The 23,822-nt window shown below is 34.8% G+C and overlaps 1 protein-coding gene across 6 annotated transcripts in view; it reads left to right on the forward strand.

Annotated features, from left to right (window-relative positions):
- Nucleotides 1–23,822, forward strand: part of PPP2R3A (protein phosphatase 2 regulatory subunit B''alpha) — a 142,018-nt gene that overhangs the window by 66,587 nt on the left and 51,609 nt on the right. For all 6 annotated transcript variants that reach the window (XM_074312883.1, XM_074312882.1, XM_074312885.1 and 3 more), the window contains one exon: nt 17,284–17,358. In XM_074312883.1, the coding sequence (XP_074168984.1) occupies nt 17,284–17,358 (75 nt within the window). The remainder of the gene's footprint in view (nt 1–17,283; nt 17,359–23,822) is intronic.

Raw genomic sequence — 23,822 nt, forward strand, 5'->3', positions numbered from 1 at the left:
ATCTGCGTAGCCAGAACCAGACCAAGAAACAAAACATTACCAGTACCCCCAAAGCCACTCATGCTCCCTCCTAGTCACTGCCACCCTAGAGTAACCACTCCTGACTTCTAACACCATATGACATAGATTTTTTAATTACAGTAACAATTTTTCATCTTCAGAATATGAAGTTTGGTTATGATTTAAGTTCAGGGTCTTTGAGCTTGTCTTAATTTGCATGATGGCCTTGATTATCCTTAGATAATCATCTGCTACATGTTTTTGTTCCCCTTGAAAAAGTACTCATGAGAATGAGGATTTTTAATAGTTTTTTACGTTTAATCAAGACCATTATACGTAATAATGTCCAATGTTACATATTCCTATTTATGTTTTGTGAAATCTCAAATATTAGAACTATATTGCTAATAAAACATTCAGTTTTAATAACAGTTCTCTATCCACCCCTTACCCTCACCCCCTTGATCCATTCTTGGTTCCGCCTTGACTCTTACAAACTGCATCTTTTTCTGACCAGCTTCTGGTTGAGTCTGAACAATGAATAGCACTGCCAGAGATGGGAGGGCAGAGGAGAGAGGAGTTAGCATTTCTTTCCCTTTCTCAGCTTCAGCACAGTAACTATCTCTCTGTAATACAGCTTCTGCGGCTTCACAGTTCTAGAGCCTACTGGGCTCCCATAACACTGCTCTTCCCCTTGTTCCTTTGGCCCTAGGGATTGTACAGTATCCTTCAGTCGCTCATCCCCCGTGCCTCACCATTCCCTTGTTTGTTCTCATAACCTGTCCATGCTGTACACGTAGTCCCTTCATGAAAGGTTCATGTGGGTGAATTCTTTCTCTGTGGGGATCCTACCTGATTTTCATCAGAAGCTTTAATAAAATTTTCAACAGGAATATAAATTGAGTCTATACCAAGATAATTACAAACAAACAACAACAAAACTATTAACTTTGAGTTAGTGAACATTTATACTTCATTTCCTTAAATTTAAGGAGAAATTTTATTTTTATTTAAGAAGTGGACTTGTGGAGTCTTCTGGTAAGAGATGACAGACTGAATAGATGCATTCTCCTCCCATTTTTTGAAACTCCTCTTAAGTTAAAATATAGAAATTGGAAAGGAATAAACCAATGAAAGTGAATACGATGGTGAAGAACAGAGGAGGGAAAAAATTGATGTATATGAGATTTCAGTATTTCCTGAAGATGGAAAGTGGAAGCAGGCTAAGGAAACCACAGCGCAGAACAAGGGGCTGTGTATGGGCTGCAGGAGAGAATTGTACTGTTCTGCTTCATGCTGCTCCTTAGGATCCCAGAGGCTGTAAACTCAGGGTTGGCAGATCTGATCAGAAGTGTTAGAAATGGGGATTCATTGAAGGTTGGTATACAGAACAATTGACAGTTGACTTCTTACCTGGCATTGTGAAGTATAGCCTGGCATTTACTCACAAGCATAAACTAACAAAATATACAATAAAGCATGTTAAGACACATTGCAATAAAGGAGAATCCTAGATAGTATCTGACCAGTACTCCTCAAAACTGTCAAGGTCATCAAACCAAGGAAAATCTAAGAAACTGTCATAGCTGAAAGGTGCCTAAGGGGGCATGACAACTAATGTAACATGGGATCCTGGATAGAATACTGGAACAGATAAAAAACATTAGATAAAAACTAAGGAAATAGGAATAAAGTATGGCCTTTAATATTAGTAATGTATCAATATTAATTTATTATAACTAACACTAATATAAGGTATTAATAATAGGGGAAACTGGATGCAGGGCATATGTGAACTCTATGCCATCTTCTCAAATTCTGTGTAAATCTAACACTTCTAAAAATTAAATTCTTTTAAAAAAAGAATTACTATATTCAGAGATATATAAAACAAGAATAGAATATTATGAAAACAGAATGCTAACACAAAAAAGAGCTGTTAGAATTTTAAAATGTAGGTACTGAAATTAAAAATTTCAAAAAAAAAAAAAAAATTCAACAGAAGTCCTGGAAACTAAAGTTAAGGCTCTCTCTGGCATGCTGATGCATGCACGTGCACACACACAAGGGAGAGAACATAGAGGACCGATTCAAGAATTTCAACATCTAACTAACTGGAGTCTGGGAAGACAGAAGGCGGAAAATGGAAAGAAGGAAATCATCAAAGAGATAATACAGGATGGAGAGAATTGGACAAACTGGAATGATAGGCTGGGTCCAAAGAGCAGGAACCCAATGGGATTCCTTGAAATTTCTGTTTTCCTCCTTGGGGGAAACACAAGACACGTGTGTAACCAGCGGCTGATCAAAAACAGAATGTGATCCCACTCCAACCTCTCATGCTCCCTCCAGTCACTGCCCATAGAATGAAATGAGTACAGAACACTAGTCTTTTGGTTGGAAGGAGCCACTGAATGGCAAGCATAATGAATCATAATTTTAAAAAGGGCATACATAAACATGTCTTCCTGAAATTTTAGGAAAATACTGTGAAGAGAAGATACTTAAAGCTTCCGGAGAGAAAAAAAGATCACTTTAATAGGAACAAGAATTGGGATGGTATTAGATTCTCATTGGCAACTCTGGGGAAATGAATTTGAACTCAGAATTCTATATCTTGCCAGGTTTTCAATTCAATATGAGGTTGTCATGAAGACTTTAAAAACTCAGAAAGTGGTCCTCCTATTTTCCTAGAGAGTTACAGTAGCCTCCCCCTCTTTTTTGTGGTTTCATTTTCCAAAGTTTCAGTTAAATGCCATCAACCACAGTTCAAAAATATTAAATGGAAAATTCCAGAAACAATAAATTCATAAGTTTTAAATCATGTTCCATTCTCAGTAGTGTGATAAAGTCTTGCACCATCCCACCCTGGACATGAATCTTCTCTTTGTCTAGCATAGCCACACTGTATATGCTACCTGCCCATTAGTCACGTAGTAGCCATTTTGATTATCAGATCAACTGTTCTGGTATTGTAGTGCTTGTATTCAAGTAACCCTTACTTTACTTAATAATGGCCTTGTTTGAGTTGTTTAAGTACTGTTCTGTAACCACAGCAAAATTTTCTATAGTTTAGATGTTATACACTAAAATGTTTTACAATCTTTTGACTTTATAAATAGTGGTGAAATGTAGATAAACCAGTATATAAGGAATGCATTTTGTTTCTTATGGGTCCAACGTCCAGTGTCCCTTAGGGCATTCAGAGGAGAATGTTCCAGGCATTGAGGTTAAATAGGCTTTTTCTTACTCTTCATCAGTTGTTTATAATCATGTCATATTTCAGTTTGCTTTGTTTAGGGCAGACTCTCTTACACAGTTTTTTCACTTTTCTTGGAGTATTTGATTGCTTTTCTTTAATTTGTTGATACAGAATGCTGTGTGTGCCTTCATCATACCCTCTAGTTTCCTTTTTCTCAAATATAACAAATATTGCATGGACTCCCTCCCTCCCTTCCACTTCCCTTTATGGAGAACTCCTTCAAAGAGATATTCCACTACCTTCTCTATTCTGGACTGGCTGCTTTTCAGCTGCCATTCTGGGACTTCCCTTCACTGCTTCTCTGAATTGAATCCACTGTTTCCTGGATCTCTTTCTTGGTTTGCTTAATTTGCTGTAGTATATATTCAAATACAGTAGTCCCCCACTATCTGCAGGTAATACATTTCAAGACCATCAGTGGATTCCTGAAACCGTGGATAGTACTGAACCCTGTATATACTATGTTTTTATATATATATGTCTATATTTAGATGTACATATAAATATATATCTATGATAAAGTTTAAAATTTATAAATAAGGCAAGGAAGAGATTAACAATAATAAAACCATTATAATATACTGTAACAAAAAGTATGTAAATGGCTTTGAGGCCATTATTAAGTAAAGTTGCCAACAAAATGTGAGGGGGGGGGAAGAGGGAGAAGAGAAAGTAAGGGTAGGGGTGCTATTATCATCATCCCTTGTAAAAGGAAATAAAGGCACTAAACTGAATGGAGTGAAAATTAAATGTATAAATATATTATTTTCAATTTACAAGGATAACCAATACAAAAACTACCCCACAGAAAAGCACCAGGCCTAGATAGTTTCACAAGGGAATTCTACCACACTCTCAAGGACAAGATAGTCCTAATGCTCAATAAATTTTTCAGAGAATTGGAAAGGAAGGAAAACTCCATAGCTTCTTTTATGAAATAAGTATAACACTGATACCTAAACCAGGTAAAGACAGTACAAAAAAGGAAGCAGCAAATGTATATAATTCATGATTAATGATAAAAAGTAATAAATAAAAATATTACTAAACAGCATGTACAGAAACCAGTGGGATTTATTCTAGGAAGGCAAGGTTGGCTCAGCATTAGGATCTATATATATTATATATCATAGCTAAGGGAAAAAATCACGATTATCTCAATAGATGCTGAAAAGACTTCAGAAAATTTAACATCCATTCATTAAAAAAAAAAAAAAACCTCAAGAAAATAGGTATTTGAGGTACTTACATGAATATATATAGAGGGTGCCAAAAAATGTATATATATTTTAAGAAAGGAAAAAACTGTATTAATATTGTAATACTTAATATATACCAATAACAAAAGATGAATACAAGTCATGAGTATACATTTTTTTGGCACCCCCAGTGTATGTATGTGTGTGCGTGTGTGTATACACATACACACATGCATGCATGCACAGGCATGCGTACACACACCTTAGTGCTAAAGCCAGTTTAACAGGAAAAATTAGAGGCATTTCCACTAAGATCAGAAACAAGGCAAGGATGCTGAAATCCACACTACTGTTCTAATATTGTAGTAATTATACAAGAGAAAACAAAGGCATAAGAGTGAATGCCTCTAAGATTGAATGAATGAAAGAAATAAAAATATCTATTCATAAATGACATGACAGTAAACCTGGAAACCCAAGAAAACCCATCCATGATAAAACTAACTCAAACAATAAAAGAATTCAATAAAGTAGGAGGAAATAAAATTAATGTACAAAGTCAACAGATCTTCCATTTTTGACCAAGATGGTATAACAGGGACTGGATTTGCCTTTCCATCTGAAACAACAAAAAACATCAGGTAAGAAATATAAAACAATGGTTTTCAAAATGCTGGACATCTGGCAACTAATGATAGTGATTCCTGAGAAACAGAAAACAAGGTGAGCCTTATAATTAACCCAGCTTATTGCCTCGAGAGAGTTTTCAAGCCACAGTATGAAGATGGGACCCTAGGCAAGTCCAGTGGACTCCCTGAGTTTAGAAAACAGCTGAGAGTCTAGGAGGACCACGGGAGCTAGAATTCTCAGGTCAGAGTACTGGGGAGGAGAGAATTGCGGAGAAAATGCCAGAGATCTTCAGTACTCCTCCATCTTTAGCAGAGTACTGATCAGTGGTTGTATATGAGGAAAGTAACCAAAGCTGAAGAAAGAGCTATCCAAGATTAGAGGGAACAGTACCCAGGGACAGTAACACTATCTGTCCCCACCAGCCAGACTGGAAAACCTCATAATATATGGGACTTGGGGTAGAGTAGTCATAGGAGTCTTGCCTTAATAGTGGGGAATAATTAGCCCTATGTTAAACACTGCTAGGTCCTGACAAACAAATCTAAAAAGCAAGACCTAAAAGGATAAAAGAATTTCAAAGTAACTTAGCATCCCAGAACATAGCTTGAGAATATTTGTAAGAATGTAAGAATATCCAGCAATCAACAAGGTAAAACTCATAATGGCTGGTGTCATCAGGCATGCAAAGAAGCAGAAAAATACAGTCGATAATAAGGAGAAAAGTGAATCAATTGAAACTGATACAACTGACACAAATGTTAGAATTAGCAAACAAGACCATTAAAACAAATATAACAATATTTTTGAAGACACAAATTGAATTTCTAGAGATAAAAACTAAGATGTCTAGGGTGAAAAATATACCGGATTGGATTAATAGCAGATTAAACATTACAAATGAAATGATTAGTGCACTTGAAGACAAAGAAAACAAACTACCCAAAATCAGACAGGAGGACACAAAGAAAGAATTAAAGAAAAATGAAAAGAGCATCAGTGAGCTGTGGGATCTAGCACATTTATAAAACGTGCAACCCAACATATTTATAAAATAAATAATTTGTTATGTACTCGCTTCGGCAGCACATATGCTAAAGAATTTGTTAGGTCTTTGTCCTGGATTCCTAGGACAGAGCTTCTAAACCCTTGGAATTTCCCAAATGATAGGAGTTTTTTGTTTTTTATGGTGGGCTCTTGGGACCATGCCTGAGTTTATACTAATGAAGTGAGTCATGCTAGGCCCCTAGATAGTGTCACGATGATGCTTGCCATGCCAAAAAGACCAACCATGTGATTAGAGGTGGGGGCTTTCAGCTAGGTGATATCAACCTGACCTTCAAGGAGGGGTGGAAACATGGAGATTGAGTTCAGTCGTGTGGCCAATGATTTGATCAATCATGCCTACATAATGAAACCCAATTAAAAAAAACTCTGAACACTGACACTCAGTTGAACTTCCCTGGTTAGTGATACACAGTTATGTGCTGCGAGGATGACTGTGTCCTGAGGACACAGAAGCTCCACATTTGGAACCTTCCCACATGTTGCCCTATGTGGACCTATTTGGCTGGTCCTGAGTTGTATATCGTTCATCATAGAATAGTAATTATAATTACTTTCTTCAGTTCTGTATGTCATTCGGACACATTGTTCAAGTTGAAGGGATAGTGGAAAACCCCAGATTTATAGCCAGTGGTCAGAAGCATAGGTGGCCTGGGAACTCCATAGTAACAACTGGTGTCGGATATGAGAAGAGTCTTGTGGAGGATTGCACCCTTAACCTGTGAAATCTGCACTAAATCTGGATAGTTTGTGCTGCATTTGCATTGCAGGGGAACAGAAAAATTATTTGAAGAGATAATGGCCCAAATTTTTCTATATTTGATAAAAACTATAAACTCACAAACCCAAGATGCTCCATAAGCTCCAGCACAGGAAACACAAAACTATCCTAAGGCACATCAAAATGAAATGGTTCTAAACCAGTAATAAACAGAAAGTTTGAAAAGCAGCCAGAGAAAATAGTCACATTTCATAGAGTGGAACAAAGATAAAGATGACAGCAGATTTCATGTTGGAAACAGTCCAAGCCAGAAGACAGTGGAACAACATCTTTAAAGTACTGAAAGAAAAGAACTCTCAGCCTAGAATACTATACCCAGTGACAATATCTTTCAAAAATGAAGGTGAATTAAAACTTTTTTTTTTTGGACACAAAAGCTGAAAGAAATCATCACCAGCAGAAATGCACTACAAGAAATGTTTTTTTGTTTAGGCAAGGAAGAAATAATACCAGATGGAAATACAAATCTATGCAAAGGAATGAAGAGCTCCTGAAATGGTAATTACATGGATAAATGTATGTGATTATTTTTCATTCAAATTTTTTTAGAAGACAACTCCTTAAACAAAACTACCAATAATGTATTGTGTTTATAACATGTTTAAGTACAATTTGACGGCAATAGCATAAAGGCTGGGAGAAGAGAAATAAAAGCACCATACTATTTTTTGGTTCACATATAATCATGAAGTAGTATAGTAACACTTGAAAGTAGCTTGTAATAAGTTAAACATGTATGCTTTAACCTCTGATGCAACCACTAAAATAACGGAGTGATAGCTAATAATCCAAAAAGAGAAATAAAATAAAAGAATCATTAAAAACAAAACAAAACTCATTTAAGCCAAAAGCAGAACAGGAAGGGGGAAAGAAAGGAATAAAGAATGATTGGTCAGATAGCAAGATGATAGGTAAACCTAACCATATCAACATTCACATTAAATATAAGTAGTATGAATACTCCCAAAAGGCAAAGATTAGACAAAAAAGCAAGACCCAAAGAAGTGTACTTTAATTATAAAGACACAAGTAGGTTAAAAGTAAAAGGAGAGAAAAAGATATACCATGCTAACAGTAATAAAAAGAAAGCTCTTACAAATAAATGGAAAACAAATAAATAGATTGGAAGATGGACTGTTGTTAAATTCCCATACTTCCCAGAACAGTCTACATATCAGTGCAATCTTCATCAGAATCCCTATGGTCCCCTTCTCCACGCCCCAATTCTATTCTCTGCTTCTATGAGTTTGACTGTTTTAGATATAAGTGGAATAGTGGAGACGTTGTTCAATGGGTATAAAGTTCCAGTTATGCACAATAAATAAGTTCTAGAGATCTGCTATACAGTAGTGCCTATATTTAATAATATTGTATTATGCAGTTAAAATTTTGTTAAAAGGTAGATCCTATGTTAGGTATTCTTACCAAAAAAAAAAGCACAGAGAAATCTTTGGAGTTGGATATATTTATTACCTTAATTGTGGTAATGATTTCCTGGGAATATGCATATGTTAAAACTCATCAAATTGTACACATTAAATATGTGCAACTTTTTGTATATCAGTTATACCTCAATAAAAATTTTTTAAAATACCAGTGGTATTTTTTTGCTTTAAAAGATAAAACAATCGTAGAATTCATATTGAATTTCAAAGGCCCTGGAATAGCCAAAACAATCCTGAGAAAGGAGAACAAAGCTGAAAGCCTCAAACTTTCTGACTTCAAAAACATACTACAAAGCCACAGCAACAAAACAGTATGTTACTGGCATAAAGACAGACATATAGACCAATGGAACAGAATAGAGAGCCCATATGCTCAAATGCTCTTCAACATGGATGTCATGGGGGAAAACTGGATACCCACATGCAAAAAAATAAGACCCTTGTCTTAATGATATAGAAAAATTAACTCAAGATAGGTAAAGACTTAAACATAAAACCTGAAACTATAAAACACCTAGAAGAAATACATCGGGGAAAGCTTCATGACTTTGGATTTGGCAGTGATTTCATGGATATGGTACCAGAAGCATAGGCAACAAAAGCAAAATTAGACAAATGGGACTACATCAAACTTAGAAACTTCTGAACAGCAAAGGAAACACAGTGAAAGGCAGTGTACAGAATGGAAAACATATTTGCAAACATATCTAATGAGTTAATATCCAGTTTATGTAAAGAACTATGATTCAGTGATAACAAAAAACAAATAACCTGATTTTATTTTTTTAATCATACAGTTTTTTTATTTTATTAAATTTATTGAGATGGCATTGGTTAATGAAATTATATAGGTTTCACATGTACAGTTCTATAATACATAATCTATTGCATTATGTGTTCACCACCAGTTCTCCTTCCATCGCCATATATTTGACCCCCTTTACCCTTTTCTACCTCCCCCCTGCCTTTCCCTGGTAACCACCGTGCTTTTGTCTGTGTCTATAAGTTTTTATTTGTTTTGTCTTGTTTGTTCATTTGTTGCTTTTAGTTTTATATCCCACATATGAGTGAAATCATATGATTCTTGACTTTTTCCATCTGACTTATTTTGCTTAGCATGATATCCTCAAGATCCATCCATATTGTTGAAAATGGCAGTATTTCTTTTTATGGCTGAGTTTCCATTGTATAGTATATGTACTACATCTTCTTTATCCAGTCATCTATCAAAGGACACTGGTTGTTTCCATGTGTTGGCACCGTGAACAGTGTTGTAGTGAATATAGGGGTACATATATCTTTACAAATAAATGTTTTCAAGTTTTGGGGGTAGATACCCAGAAGACGGATTGCTGGGTCATATGGTAACTCTATTCTTAATTTTTTGAGGAAACCTTTTTCCATAGTGGCTGTACCAATTTACATTCCTACCAGAAGTGTATGGGGGTTCCTTTTTCTCCACAACCTCTTCGACACTTGTTATTACTTGTCTTGTTGATAATAGTCATTCTAACAGGTGGGTGGTATCTCATTGTGGTTTTGATTTGCATTTCTCTGATAACTAGTGAAGTTGAACATCTTTTCATATATCTGTTGGCCATTTGTATGTCTTCTTTGGAGAAGTGACAATTCAAGGTCTGCCCATTTTTTAATTGAATTGTGTGTTTTTTTATTGTTGATTTGTATAAATTATGTATTTTGGATATTAACCTCTTATCAGAGATGTTGTTTGCAAATATCTTCTCCTATTTGGTAAATAACCTGATTTTTTATTTTGCTTTTTTATTTTTTTTAAATAAAGTTGACATTCAATATTATTTTATATAAGTTTAAGGTGTACGCATAGTGGTTAGACATTTATTAATATGTAACTTATGCGGTGATCCCCTTAATTAGTCTAGTGCCCACCTGGTATTATACATAGTTGTTGCAATATTATTGACTGTATTCTCTATGCTGTACTTTACATCCTCTTGACTCTTCTGTAACTACCAATTTGTATTTCTTAATCCCATTACCTTTTTCACCCACTCCTCCAACCCTCCTCCCCTCTGGCAACCCTCAGTTTGTTCTCTGTATCTATGAGTCTGTTTCTGTTTTGCTTGGTAGTATATTTTTTCTTTAGAGTCCACATATAAGTGAGATCATATGGTATTTGTCTGTCTCAGTGTGACTTATTTCACTTAGCATAATACCCTCTAGATCAATTCATGTTGCAAATGGTAAGATTTCATTCTCTTTGCTGAGTAATATTTCATTGTATACTCATATGTGTACCACTTCTTTTTATCCGATTGTCTGTTGACAGGCACTTAGGTTGCTTCCATATTTTGGCTATTGTAAATAGTGCTCCAGTGAACATAGAGGTGCATATATCTTTTCAAATTAGTGTTTTGGATTTCTTCAGATAAATATGCAGAAGTAGAATTGCTGGGTCATAAGGTAGTTCTATTTTTATTTTTTTGAGGAACCTCCAAACTGTTATCCATAGTGGCTGCACCAATTTGGAGTCCCACAAACAGTGCATGAGGGTTCCCTTTTCCCCACATCCTTGCCAACGCATTGTGGTGTTAACTTGCATTTCTCTGATGATTAGTGACTTTGAATATCTTTTCATATGTCTGTTGGCCATCTGAAGGTCCTCTTTGGAGAAATGTCTATTCAGGTGCTCTGCCCATTTCTTAATTGGATTGTTTGTTTTTTTGGTGTTGCGTTGTTTGAGTTCTTTGTAAATTTTGGATATTAACCACTTACCAGATGTATCATTGGCAAATATTTTCTCCCATTCAGTAGGCTGTCTTTTCATTTTGTTAGTGGTTTCCTTTTCTGTGCAAAACCTTTTTAGTTTGATGTACCCATTTGTTTATTTTTTCATGTGTTTCCCTTGTCCAAGATTATATCAGAAAAATTTTACTAAGAGCAGTGTCAGAGAGTTTACTGCCTATGTTTTCTTCTGTGTTTTAGTTTTATGGTTTTAGATCTTACATCTAAGTCTTTAATCCATTTTGAATTTATTTTTATATATGGAGTAAGAAGGTGGTCCAGTTTCATTTTTTGCATGTATCCGTCCAGTTTCCCCAGCACCATTTATTGAATAGGCTGTCTTTACTCCACTGTATATTCTTGCCTCCTTTGCCATAGATTAAATGACCATATAGGTATGGGTTTATTCCTGGGCTCTCTATTCTGTTCCATTGACCTATGTGTCTCTTTTTATGGCAGTACCATGCTGTTTTGATTACTATAGCTTTTGCAGTATAGTTTGATATTAGGTATTGTGATACGTCTAATTTTGCTCTTTTCTTTTTTGTGAATATTTTGCTATTCAGGGTCTTTTGTGGTTCCATATAAATTTTAAGATTATTTGTTCTATTTCTATAAAAAATGCCATTGGCATTTTGACAGGAGTTGCATTGAATCCATAGATGCTCTGGGTAGTATGGACATTTTAAGGATGTTAATTCTTCCTATCCATGAGCATGGTATATGCTTCCATTTATTTGTATCTTCTTTTTCAGTGCTTTATAGTTTTCTGAGTACAGATCTTTTCCCTCCTTGGTTAAATTTATTCCTAGGTACTTTGGGGTTTTTTTGATGTAATTGTAAATGAGATTGTTTTCTTAATTTCTCTTTCTGATAGTTCATTATGTAAAAATGATTTCTGAATATTAATTTTGTATCCTGCTACTTTACTGAATTCATTTATCAATTCTAATTTGTTTTGGTGGAATCTTTGGGGATCTCTATATACAGTATCATGTCATCTTCAAATAACGACAGTTTTACTTCTTCCTTTCCAATTTGGATGCCTTTTATTTATTTTTCTTGTCTGATTGCTGTAGCTAGGACTTCCAGTCCTATGTTGAACAAAAGTATTGAAAGTTGGCATCCTCGTCATGTTCTTGATGTTAAGGAGAATGCTTTTAGTTTTTCCCCATGGGGTATAATTTTAGCTGTGGGTTTGTTGTATATGGCCTTTATTATGTTAAGGTATGGGTTCCCTCTGTTCCCACTTTGCTGAGAGTTTTAATTATGAATGAGTGCTGGATTTTGTCAAATTCTTTTTCTGCATTTATTGATATGTTCCTTTGATTTTTATCTTTCATTTTATGTGGTGTTTCACGTTAATTGATTTGCAGATATTGAACCAGTCTTACATCTCAGGAATAAATCCTACTTGATCATTGTATGTGATCTTTTTAATGTATTGCTGAATTTGGTTTGCTAATATTTTGTTGAGGATTTTTGCATCTATGATAATGTCTCTGGTTTTGGAATCATGGTAATGATGGCTTTGTAAAATGAGTTTGGTAGCTTTCTCTACTCTTGAATTTTTTGGAATAGTTTGAGAAGGATGGGTTTTAATTCTTCTTTGAATGTTTGATAAAATTCACCTGTGAAGCCATCCAGTGCAGGACTTTTGTCTGTTGAGAGTGTTTTGATTACTGATTTGATTTCATTTGTAGTAATCACTCTGATCAGATTTTCTGTTTCTTTTTTATTCAGTCTTGGAAGGTTGTATGTTTCTAGGAATTTATCCATTTCTTCCTGATTGCCCAATTTGTTGGCATATAATTGTCTGTAATATTTTCTTATAATCCTTTGTATTTCTGTGGTGTCAACTGTTACTTCTCCTCTTTCATTTCTGATTTTATTTGAGTCCTCTCCTTGTTTCTTGATGATGCAGGTTAAAGGCAAAAAACCTGATTTTAAAATTGGCAAAGGACTTGAAAAGACATTTCTCCAAAGAAGATAAAATGTCTAACAAGCATATGAAAAGATGTTTAACATCACAAAATAAATAGAGGAATGCAAATAAAAACCACAATGAGGTATCATCTCACACCTATTAAAATGCCTATTATTAAACAAAACAAAACAAAACAGGAAACAAGTGTTGGTGAGGATGTGGAGAAATTGGATCACTTATGCACTGTTGGTGGGAATGTAAAATGGTACAGCCACTATGGAAAATAATATGGAGTGTTCTCAAAAAAATTAAAAATGGAACCACTTCTGAGTGTATATTCAAAAGAATTGAAAACAGAATTTCAAAGAGATATTTGCATTTCCATGTTCATTGCGGCATTATTCACAACAGCTAAGAGGCGAAAACAACCTAAATATCTATCAGCAGATGAATGGATAAAGAAAATGTGGTATATACATACAATGGAAAATTATTTAGCCTTTTTTTTTAAAAAAAGGAAATTCTGTCACATGCAACAACATGGATAAACATTGAGGATAGTATGCTAAGTGAAATAAGCCAGTCACAAAAAGACAAATACTGTATGATTCCACTTATATGAGGTCTCTAAAGTAGCCAAACTCATAGAGATAGAAAGAAAAATGATGGTTGCCAGAGACTGGGCTGGGCTGGGCTGGGGTGGGGGGTGTTTGGTGGGTGTAGAGTTTCAGTCATGCAGGATTGGGGAGCTGGGATCTGGGAATCTGTATCACAACAACGTGCAAGTGGTTGACGGTATTGTACTGTACATTTGGAAATTGTTGGGAGGATGAATTTTATGTGGTTTTTTTTTTAACCACAAAAAGAAAAGGAAGCTGGGTAGCTTTATTAATATCAGACAAAATAGTTTTTATAGCATAAAATATTGCTAGGGAATAATAAAAGGATCAATTCAGGATATAACAATTGTGAATGTTTATGAACCTAATAACATACCTTCAAAATGCATAAAGCAAAATCTGATAGAACATCAAAGATAAATTCACAATTATAGTTGTAGATTTCCATGTACTGCTGTCAATAATGAATAAGTAGAGAAAAATTAAATAAGGATGTAGAACACTTGAACAACACTATCAAGCAACATTACCTAATTGATTTTATGTTACACAACTGACAACAGGAAAATACACATTCTTTTAACATGTACACAGAATATTTGCCAAGATAGACCATATTCAAATCTCATATAACAAATCTCAATAAATTGTAAATATTCAGCTCATTAAGTTTCTTCTCTGACCATAATGGGATTAAGTTAGAAATAATAACAGATCTGTGAAAAATTCCTAGATATTTGATAACTAAATAATACTTCTAAATAACCCATGTGTCAGAGAGGAAATCAAAATGAAAATCAGGATGTATATTATACTGAATGAAATGAAAACACAACATATCAGAGTTTGTGGGATATTGCTAAAGATGTATTTAAAAAGTGAGTTTAGCAAGGTTAGAGATAAGGGCTCAATATACAAAAATATTTCTATATACTAGAAACAAATACTTGGAAATTAAATGGTATTTTTTAAATACCATTTATAATACCACCCCAAAATGTTAAATACTTAGAGGTGAATCTGACAAAAGATTCGCAAGACCTGTACACTAAAAATAGCAAATCACTGCTGAGAGAAATTAAAGAAGATCTATATAAATGGAGAGATATGTCTTCTTTATGGGTGGGAAGAAGACTTGACATTGTTAAGATGTCAGTTCTTCATTTGCTTGACTCTTAGAACCATACATAGTAATGTTTTGCATACTTTCGCTTCAATAAATAAATAAGGAATTAAAATCAACGAGGACCTGTAAGAAAGAAACCTAAAATAGAATATAAACAGTAACAAATGAACTGAACTATATCACACATGAATAACATAGCCACATTAAATAGGATAAAGTAAGAAAAGGAAAGCACTAACCTAACTTACCTTGGAAAACAGTATTTTAATTGGACAAAAGGAACTGTAATTAAATACTGTACTCTAGTTAGTAACTTTATTTCTCAATGGGTTGTGGGTTGGCAATTCTGTTCAAGTTACAAAGAAAATGGGGAAGGCTCTGATGATGAGCCTTGGGGTATTGGATTGAAATCTGAGTTATCTGTATGATTGCATAGTTTTTAATATGTAGAGATAGTTGTAGAAAAAATATAAGTATGTGTGTTTGTGTAGATAGTATATATACACATATTCCTGGTTCTGCCTGCTAAGAGGACCCAGGAATAATGACACCCTAATAGTAATGAGCACACCAGGCATCGAGATTTGGTTTCTAAATACCATTCTACAATAAAAGAAACCAGGGCTATTTGGACAAAAAGTTGATTCTAGGGCTGGAGCAAGGAAATTGTAAGATGTACCTGGACCATCTTGTGATCCAGAAACTATGGAAGTACTCACAAAAGGATGGCCATGTCAAGAGAACACAGGAGCCAACCTGATAGAGTTCCCAGTGGCCAAAGCTATTATCATTTTGAGCAACAAAATAAATAATGATAGTATTGAATTATAACCCATAAAATAAAATTAATACTCATGAGTCTATGCTGATATAAATTGAACAAATAAATACAAGGGAGAGAAGGGACAGCTAGCTCTTCATTACAGAAGAATTATAGTTAATAAACGTAGAAGGAATTAGAGAAATACAGAATCACTATTAGGTAAACACCACAATATAAATGTCACAGTCAAGTTCCACCAATGGCTGTCAAAATCAGTGGGCAAAAGTTTGCGCAGAAACATGTTATTGGCAGAGTCTCTAAGTGTCTCCCCCACTATATTTATCAATTATTGAGGGAAAATAATAAAACTTTTTGATGACGAACTCAGAAGACACCACTTCAACCAAGTGTGTTCAGAGTTAACACCACAAGATATAAGACATATCGTCATCACATACTCCTTGTATGACTGAAAAGGATACGACCTCACTTCTATTGTCTACCTGCTGAAAGTATATAACTTTAATCATGAAAGAACATCAGACAAAACCACAGAGAGAGACATTCTACAGACTAACTGACCAGACTCATTAAGTTTCAAAATCATGAAATACAAGGAAAGACTGAGAAACTGTCACAAATTGGGAGAGACCGATGAGACACAAGAACTCTAAATGCACTGTAGGATCCTGAAACAGAAAAAGAAAAAGACATTAGGGGGAAAACTGGTAAAATTTGAATAAGGTTTGTAGGTTAGTATTGTATCAGTGTTCAATTCCTAGTTTTGATAATTGTACTATGGTTTGTAAGTTGTTACCATTATGGGAAGCTGGGGAGACAATTTCTCTGCAATATTTTTGCAACTTTTCTACAGGACCGAAATTATTTCCAAATAAAAAGTTAAAGGTCCATTGGTTTTAGATTGTGTTGGAAGGGATGTATAGATACCTGCTCTGAAGAACCAACAGAGAGATAACTGATGTCTGTCCATTGATGAGTAACCAATTAATAAATTATATTTATGTTAGCGTTGCTGTTGCCTCTGGTTATTAAATTATCTCTAATAGGTTCTCTAGGCTTATTCATAGTGCTTTAAAAATCTAATTAGAACATAAGGTTTTAATATTTTTATAGTCTCCCATGAGAACAAGATATTAGATTTTAAAATAAAAAAGAATTGTAAATTGAGAACAGATTTATCCACACAATTATTTCAATGGACATTAGCTGGCTCACACAACATAGACAGATTTCAAACTACTTGGCTACATGGCTATTTTTCCCCCAAAATTTCCCATGTCTCTAGGTTAAGAACGAATCATTCTAGTTGGCTTGTGTCTATCATCCTTTCTGTGAAAATTTCACTTAGCAACCCCTACCAAGAACTGTGGGATAAATTTCCCTAACATTTCCTTGATGTGTTAGAATTACAGTACATTGGATTCATAGATTACCAAATAATAGCTAAATTAAAATTTCAACTTTTTATTGAAATGTACTGTGCATATTGAAGAGCACACATAAGTATACTTGTGATAAAATTTGAATTTAATAAAGTATTAATTAAATTTTAAGTGCATTATTCAATATTCTACAATAGCAAGTTTGCTCACCTGGCAACTTTTTCCACCGGAAGGAAAAAATTCTGTGGGTATGTTAGTGGGTTTCTTGGTATGTTTAGTTTTGATTTTGGTTTTTTTTTCAGGATGTGGTGGATACACACCCTGGCCTCACGTTCCTGAAAGACGCTCCAGAATTCCACTCTCGCTACATCACCACGGTAGGCTGAGTCCGCTTTTTTCTTAATATAACTCCAGAAATCTCCTTTTTATTACTATCTGGTGGCCATGGTTCCCCATCTTCATGCAAAAGGTAACATGGGGTATAATAATTAAGTAGAAGGAAGGTCCAATGAAGTTGAATTGATTAATTTATATGTATTTCCCTTCTTAGAGTGTATGTACCCAGTGCTTAAGAGGAAATTAAAGTCATTCTGTCTGGTCCTGGGAGGTATACCTTTTGCTATGTCATAAATATTGATACCCAGTTGATCTTTAGCATTTGCAAATAATACTGGAAAGAATTCTCAACAACCTTTCCCAGAAAAAGATGTGTCTGTAGTACTTCAAAGTTAGAAGTAGAAATGATAGTAAGAAATAGCTTGTGTGTCATCAGAAAACAAATCGTGTAAGAATTTAACATAATCACAACCTCTGTTCTGTGAGGTCCTTTGTCATTCCCTGTTTCTCATGTACAGCCTCACTGGATCAGTCACAGGCAAGGCATGAATGAGGAGTGAGAGCACACAGGCCTGCAGTGCACACTGCAGCCTCTTGTCTTGGGAGGAATTCCAAAGCTGAGCCCCAGGCACAGCCACATTCACAGCCACACTCCAGAGCAATGGCCCTTACCTCTGGCTCCGATCCCCCAGTACATAGGTCAGTCTCCTCTGAGGAAGGCCTTCTCATTCTTAGGGTACTTTTTTTGGCCATGGATTTATTGGGTTCTACCAAGTTACAGAATACAACCATTTTTATTTTCTCCTGTAGGAACTTCATTCTTTGCTTTTAGGTTGGTTCTCTGTGTTCATAAATCTTTATAAGACTTTATTTGAGCCAAAAGGTGCCAATGTCATCTAAGACCATCTCAGAAGTTATTATTGCCTATGAACCACAAGACTATACTAAATTACCTCCACCTCAATCACCCAGGCCCGTCACCCTCGTTTCTTACTTGGACTACTTCTAATTGGTCTCCCTGCTTACACCCTCAGTCTAGTCTCCACAAGGTAGAGTTATCCTTTGAAAATGTAAGTCAGATCATATCACTCCTCTGCTCAACCCTCCAGTGGTTTCGCATCTCACTCAGAATAAAAGCCAAAGCTCTTGCCAAGACTCTCCATAATCCCCCAACCCTCACATCCCCTGCTCGCTGATCTTACCTCCTACCATCCTGCCCCTTGCGCTCTGCTTCAGCCACAGTGGCCTCCTCACTGTTGCTGGAACAGACCAAACCCAACTTCTGCCTCGGGTACATTATTCTTGCTCTTTCCTCTGCCTAGAACACTCCTCCTGCGGATTTCCAAATGACTGTCTCACTTTATCCAGATGCATGCTCAAATACTGCTTTATTAGGGAGGCCTTCCCTGATGACGCAGGCCGTCTTCACCCTTCTTCTCCTGCTGCCCCTCCCCTACACGCTATTCCTTTGTTCTGTTTCATTTTTCTTCTTAGGACTTATACCATCTGATACTTAACATTTCTGTTTGCTTATTTTCCATCTCCTTGTCTATAATATACACTCCATGAGAGCAGGGGCTTTGTCGGTATTTTTTACTGTCGTATCTCCAATACCTAGAATAGTGCCTAGTACATAATAGATACACAGTAAATATTCATTGAGTGAATAAGTGAGAGTATAAACTCAGGGCATATTAATAGCATAATTTAGAATCTTAAGAGTTGGATAAGATCTTAGAGAGAATCTAGTCCAACCTTTTCTACCAATTCAGAAAATGCTCTCTCTGGAGGAACATTTTACTGAAATTTATTCTTAGAAAAGATGTTGAAGAACAAGATTGTAAAATAGAGATACACTTTCTTTCTTTACACTTTCTAGTTTGGTGCTTAAATGATGGTCTGTGGTCATCTAGAAAGTGGTCCCCAGGAACTTTTATGATATCAGAGTGAAAAGCCACAAAACAGTTTTGTTCACATATAATTCACGTTTTCCAAGAAATTCTGTTATGTTAATTGTTGACCAGAAAGAGCTACATTGGTCAATTAACAGGCTACAGTTAATTATCTTTGCAGACATATTTTCATGGAATTTGCATATTATTTACATTTTTAAATTTATACTTTATTAGTATTATGCTGCTTTAGCCCAAGTTCACAAAAATGAATCCATTACTCAGAGGTAATCATTAAATATAAAATGCTTGTAATGAAATAATGATAACAGAGCAGCTCAAAATAGCATCATAACATAAGTAGTAAACAAGATCCAAATATAGAATGTGAATGTGTATGTATGGAGGTAAGTGTATCTGCTGTTGTGATAATCTCATACTACCATCCAAAAAAAGAAAAGTGCCAATAAAAAGTATTACAGTGAATATCTGGAAACAGAATTTTATTGGACTGGTTATCTGCTCTCCCAGTGCCTTTTCAATTAGGAAATTTGGTCAAATAATGGTGTGAAGTCATTCAAACTTTTGCATTACTTCAGAGTACGGTGAGTTTTTCTAGAACAAATACAAAATAAGATTTATAGTATGAAGTTCATTATGTTGTTAAAGGCACAGAAGTGGACAAATTAGAGAGGCATCATTCTAAACCCTGCTCGTGCCAGACAGATAAGATCACACTATTTCCAATATACTTACAAAGATCAGCCTCAGAATTAATGACAAATATCTCAGAAAAAGCAAAATTAATTTCTTACTACCCTATTGAATATTACATAATGTCAGTGACATACATGTAAAACAATTAACATATTTTGTTTGCATGCTGAAATTATTCAGTTATTTCACTTTACTGTTGGAAGAAACTGCTGACACAGAGTATGACTCAAATGCATATTAGCTTATGTGTGGCACATATATGATGAAAACTTGGGCAACTTGTGTTTTCTATTGATCACTGAAAACCTATGCTATAGAAAAAGACTTTTTGTTTGTTTAATTATTTCATCAGCTGTTTTTAGACTGGTAAACAGAACACCAACTAGGCATACAGCAAATAGGACATCACTACCCAAATAAGGAATTGCACCTAACATCACTCCATATTCTTCATTTCCAGAGAAGAGTTGTCAATTGAGAAATAAACCTCTTGATATTGAATGAAAATGAAAATTGGAAATACCAGCAAATTGTAGCCCTTGAGTTTGCAGTTTTTCATGTCATGAAAAGAAATTGCCAGTGAATAAAAGCTCTGCTTATCCTAACTGGTATATGCTGACTTTTGAGGGAAGAGGTGCTCACATTAGTTTTTAAAATCAGTGATGAGATTGAAACTACTTCTGTATGACATCAGTGCTGTCAGTAAAGATATGTCTGTGGCTTGCTAAGATGGTGTCTTAGTGATGTATGCAGTGTCTTAATTGGCCTGAATCCATCACTTCAGGCTGAAATGCCAGGAATTTCATTGTTGAGGACAAGGTACTAATATTTCCTGAGATGACTAACCTGTGGTGGAGACTGCTCATCACTAACAGCTGCTTAACTCTTTCTCCTTGAGAACTTTTCCCCTTAATAGAGAAAGAACTGATTTTTATTAGATTTTTTTTAAGTCCAATTCTACAGAAGACCATGAAGAAATACTTTTCAGAGCCATATTAACCAGTGTATCAGGAATCATTCACCACTCCCTGCCAAGTAGAAGAGCCACGCTTTCGGCATTTGAGTATGTTCATTTGCATTCAAGTCATCCACAGTGATCGATCTCTCTGTAATTTCTGTGTCTGCATTCGATCCACTTGTCAAAAACTAACTGACAGATCCACTAAACACTTACTTCCATTCCTGGTGACTTGTAATTGTGAATTAGAGGTTTCTAATTCAGTAGATAACAAAGGAAAATAAAGGAAACAGACTTATGATTCAAATTGTCTATCAAGTTGACTAGAGAGTCCCTTGGTCAAAATTCATTCCTCTCGCTGGAAGTAAACAATTATTGTTATTATTAATTTTTAAATTTTGTTCTCTATATATTTTTTAATGTGCTGAATTTCTTTTTTGTTTACCTAAAAGTGGTAGGCCATACTTAGGGCGGGGAATAGAATGTAGAACCAGCAGCTAAATGCTCTCACCACTAGATGGTGCCCCTATCTTGGTAAGCTAAAATGCTGAATCAGTAACATGGAAACCAATAAATGTGCTGATGAAGTGGAGCCACTAAATAAGGAGATTTAGACTATAGAAAAATGGAATACAGGTACTTTTGTTTTTTAAATTATTTGTTTTGAAGGTTAGCAGAGGCTAAAACACGAAATGCTTAACAGTCATAACATTTGCATATTTAAAAAAATTGTGCCCAAAACAAAAAAACGAGCAAGAAAATGAAATAAGCAAAAATACAAATCAAGGTTTTATAATTTTAAGTGTAACACAGTACTTCCATACGTAATATATAATATTTGAGGATATATAAATATAAAATTTAGATAGATAGGAAACTTAGACTTTAAGATAAATTTATATTCAAAATCAGTAAATAAAGACAAAAATCTAATGCTCAATAAGAAAAATTTGGTGTAATAATATGTATTGAAATTGACTTTAATTTGAGAGTGAGGACATGGAACTATGATAAATGATATTCTTAATGTTCTTAATTTTATATATATATATATATTTAAAATATATATGTGTGTGTGTATATATATATATATATATATATATATATATATATATATATATATAAAATTTCCACAGTAAAAGCCCTTTTTTAGATGAACTTATGCCATGCTAGTGCTAAGAAGATAGTATTGAGTAAGACACATTCTCTGCCCTGAAACACCTCAGAGTCTGAGTGATCGGGGCCCGTAGTGAAATTAGACACCAGATAGTGTCAGCTCCCAGGCTAATGCAGGAATCCTGCCAACTTCTACCTAAATAATTGTGGTGAGAAGAAACCTTCCATCTTCGTACAACCCAATGCTTCCTAGAGCTAATTTTAGGAAACTCCTCCTTATACTGAAGCACTTCAGTATAAGGGCATTTTTATCCAGTAGTTCCAGTTCTGCCCTCTGGTACAACACAGAAAAGTCAGTTTCTTCTTCTACCTGATGATAGCCATTCAGATCATAGTCACATCCTCACTCAGTCTTGTTTTTTTCCTTGAGAGTAAATATTACGCCTGTATGTACACCTGAGATTTGGAAGTGATAATAAAACACCGAAGTGCAGGAGGGAAAAAAAAGGGTAAATGTTACCACATTAGTAGTTATCTTTCACAATAATTTTGAATATATTTGCCCTTCCTGTTTTATGCTTTCTGCATATTTTATATGCAATCTGGAAATCATACACGACAATCAATACTGCATTATGTGAAATACTAATTAGAGACCTTCCTTGGGTTGACATCCATCTGCTATTCAAAACTGAATAGAGTTATTCAACTATCTATGAAGGCAACCTATACAAGTATGTCTCTATCACAAATGTAACACAAAAATCTTTGTTACATAACTTTCAAACTTCATTAATTTATCAAGCAATTTTCCAAAGAAGATATACAGATGGCCAACAGATACATGAAAAGAAGCTCAATTTCACTAATCATCAGGGAAATGCAGATCAAAACAACAATGATATATCACCTTATACCTGTTAGAATGGCTATTATTTAAAAGACAAGATATAACAAGTGTTGGTGAGGATGTGGAGAAAAGGGAACCCTTGTGCACTATTGGTGGGAATGTAAACGGGTATAACCACTATGGAACACAGTTTGCCGATTGCTCAAAAAATTAAAAAAAGCACCACCATATGATCCACCGATTCCACTTCTTTTTTTCTTATATCATTTTTGCTTATTTTTTGCTTATTTCATTTTCAAAGAAAATGAAAACACTAACTCAAAAAGATATATGCACCGCATGTTAATTGCAACATTATTTACAATAGCCAAGATAAATAAGTGCCTATCAGTGGATGAATGGACAAAGAAAACTCCATATAATGGAATATTATGCAGCCATTAAAAAGAATGAAATCTTGCTATTTGAGACAACATTGATGAACCTTGAGGGCATTATGCTGAGTGAAATAAGTCAGACTGAGAAAGACAAATACTGTATGATCTCACTTATATGTAGAATCTTAAAAAACAAAATAAAAACCAAACTCAGATTGGTGAGGCAAGGCGGGCGATGGAGGGGGAGGGAGAAATGGGTGAAGGGAGTCAGAATGTACAAACTACCAGTTATAAACTAAATAAGTTCTGGGGATGTGATGTACAGCATAGCGAATACAGTTAATACTATATTGCATATTTGAAAGTTGCTAAGAGTGAATCTCATAAGTTCTCATCACAAGGAAAAAATTCTGTAACTATGTATGGTGGCAGATGTTAAGCAGACTTAACTGTGGTGATCATTTCACAATATATACAAATACTGAATTGTTATGTTGTATACCCGAAATTAATATATGAGTACTGTATGTCAGTTATACCTCAGTTTTAAAAAAATTATCAAGCAGTTATTAACCATCTGATACATGCAGAGCAC

The sequence above is a fragment of the Rhinolophus sinicus genome, linkage group LG10 (assembly GCF_036562045.2).
Source record: "Rhinolophus sinicus isolate RSC01 linkage group LG10, ASM3656204v1, whole genome shotgun sequence".
Taxonomy (NCBI): Eukaryota; Metazoa; Chordata; class Mammalia; order Chiroptera; family Rhinolophidae; genus Rhinolophus; species Rhinolophus sinicus.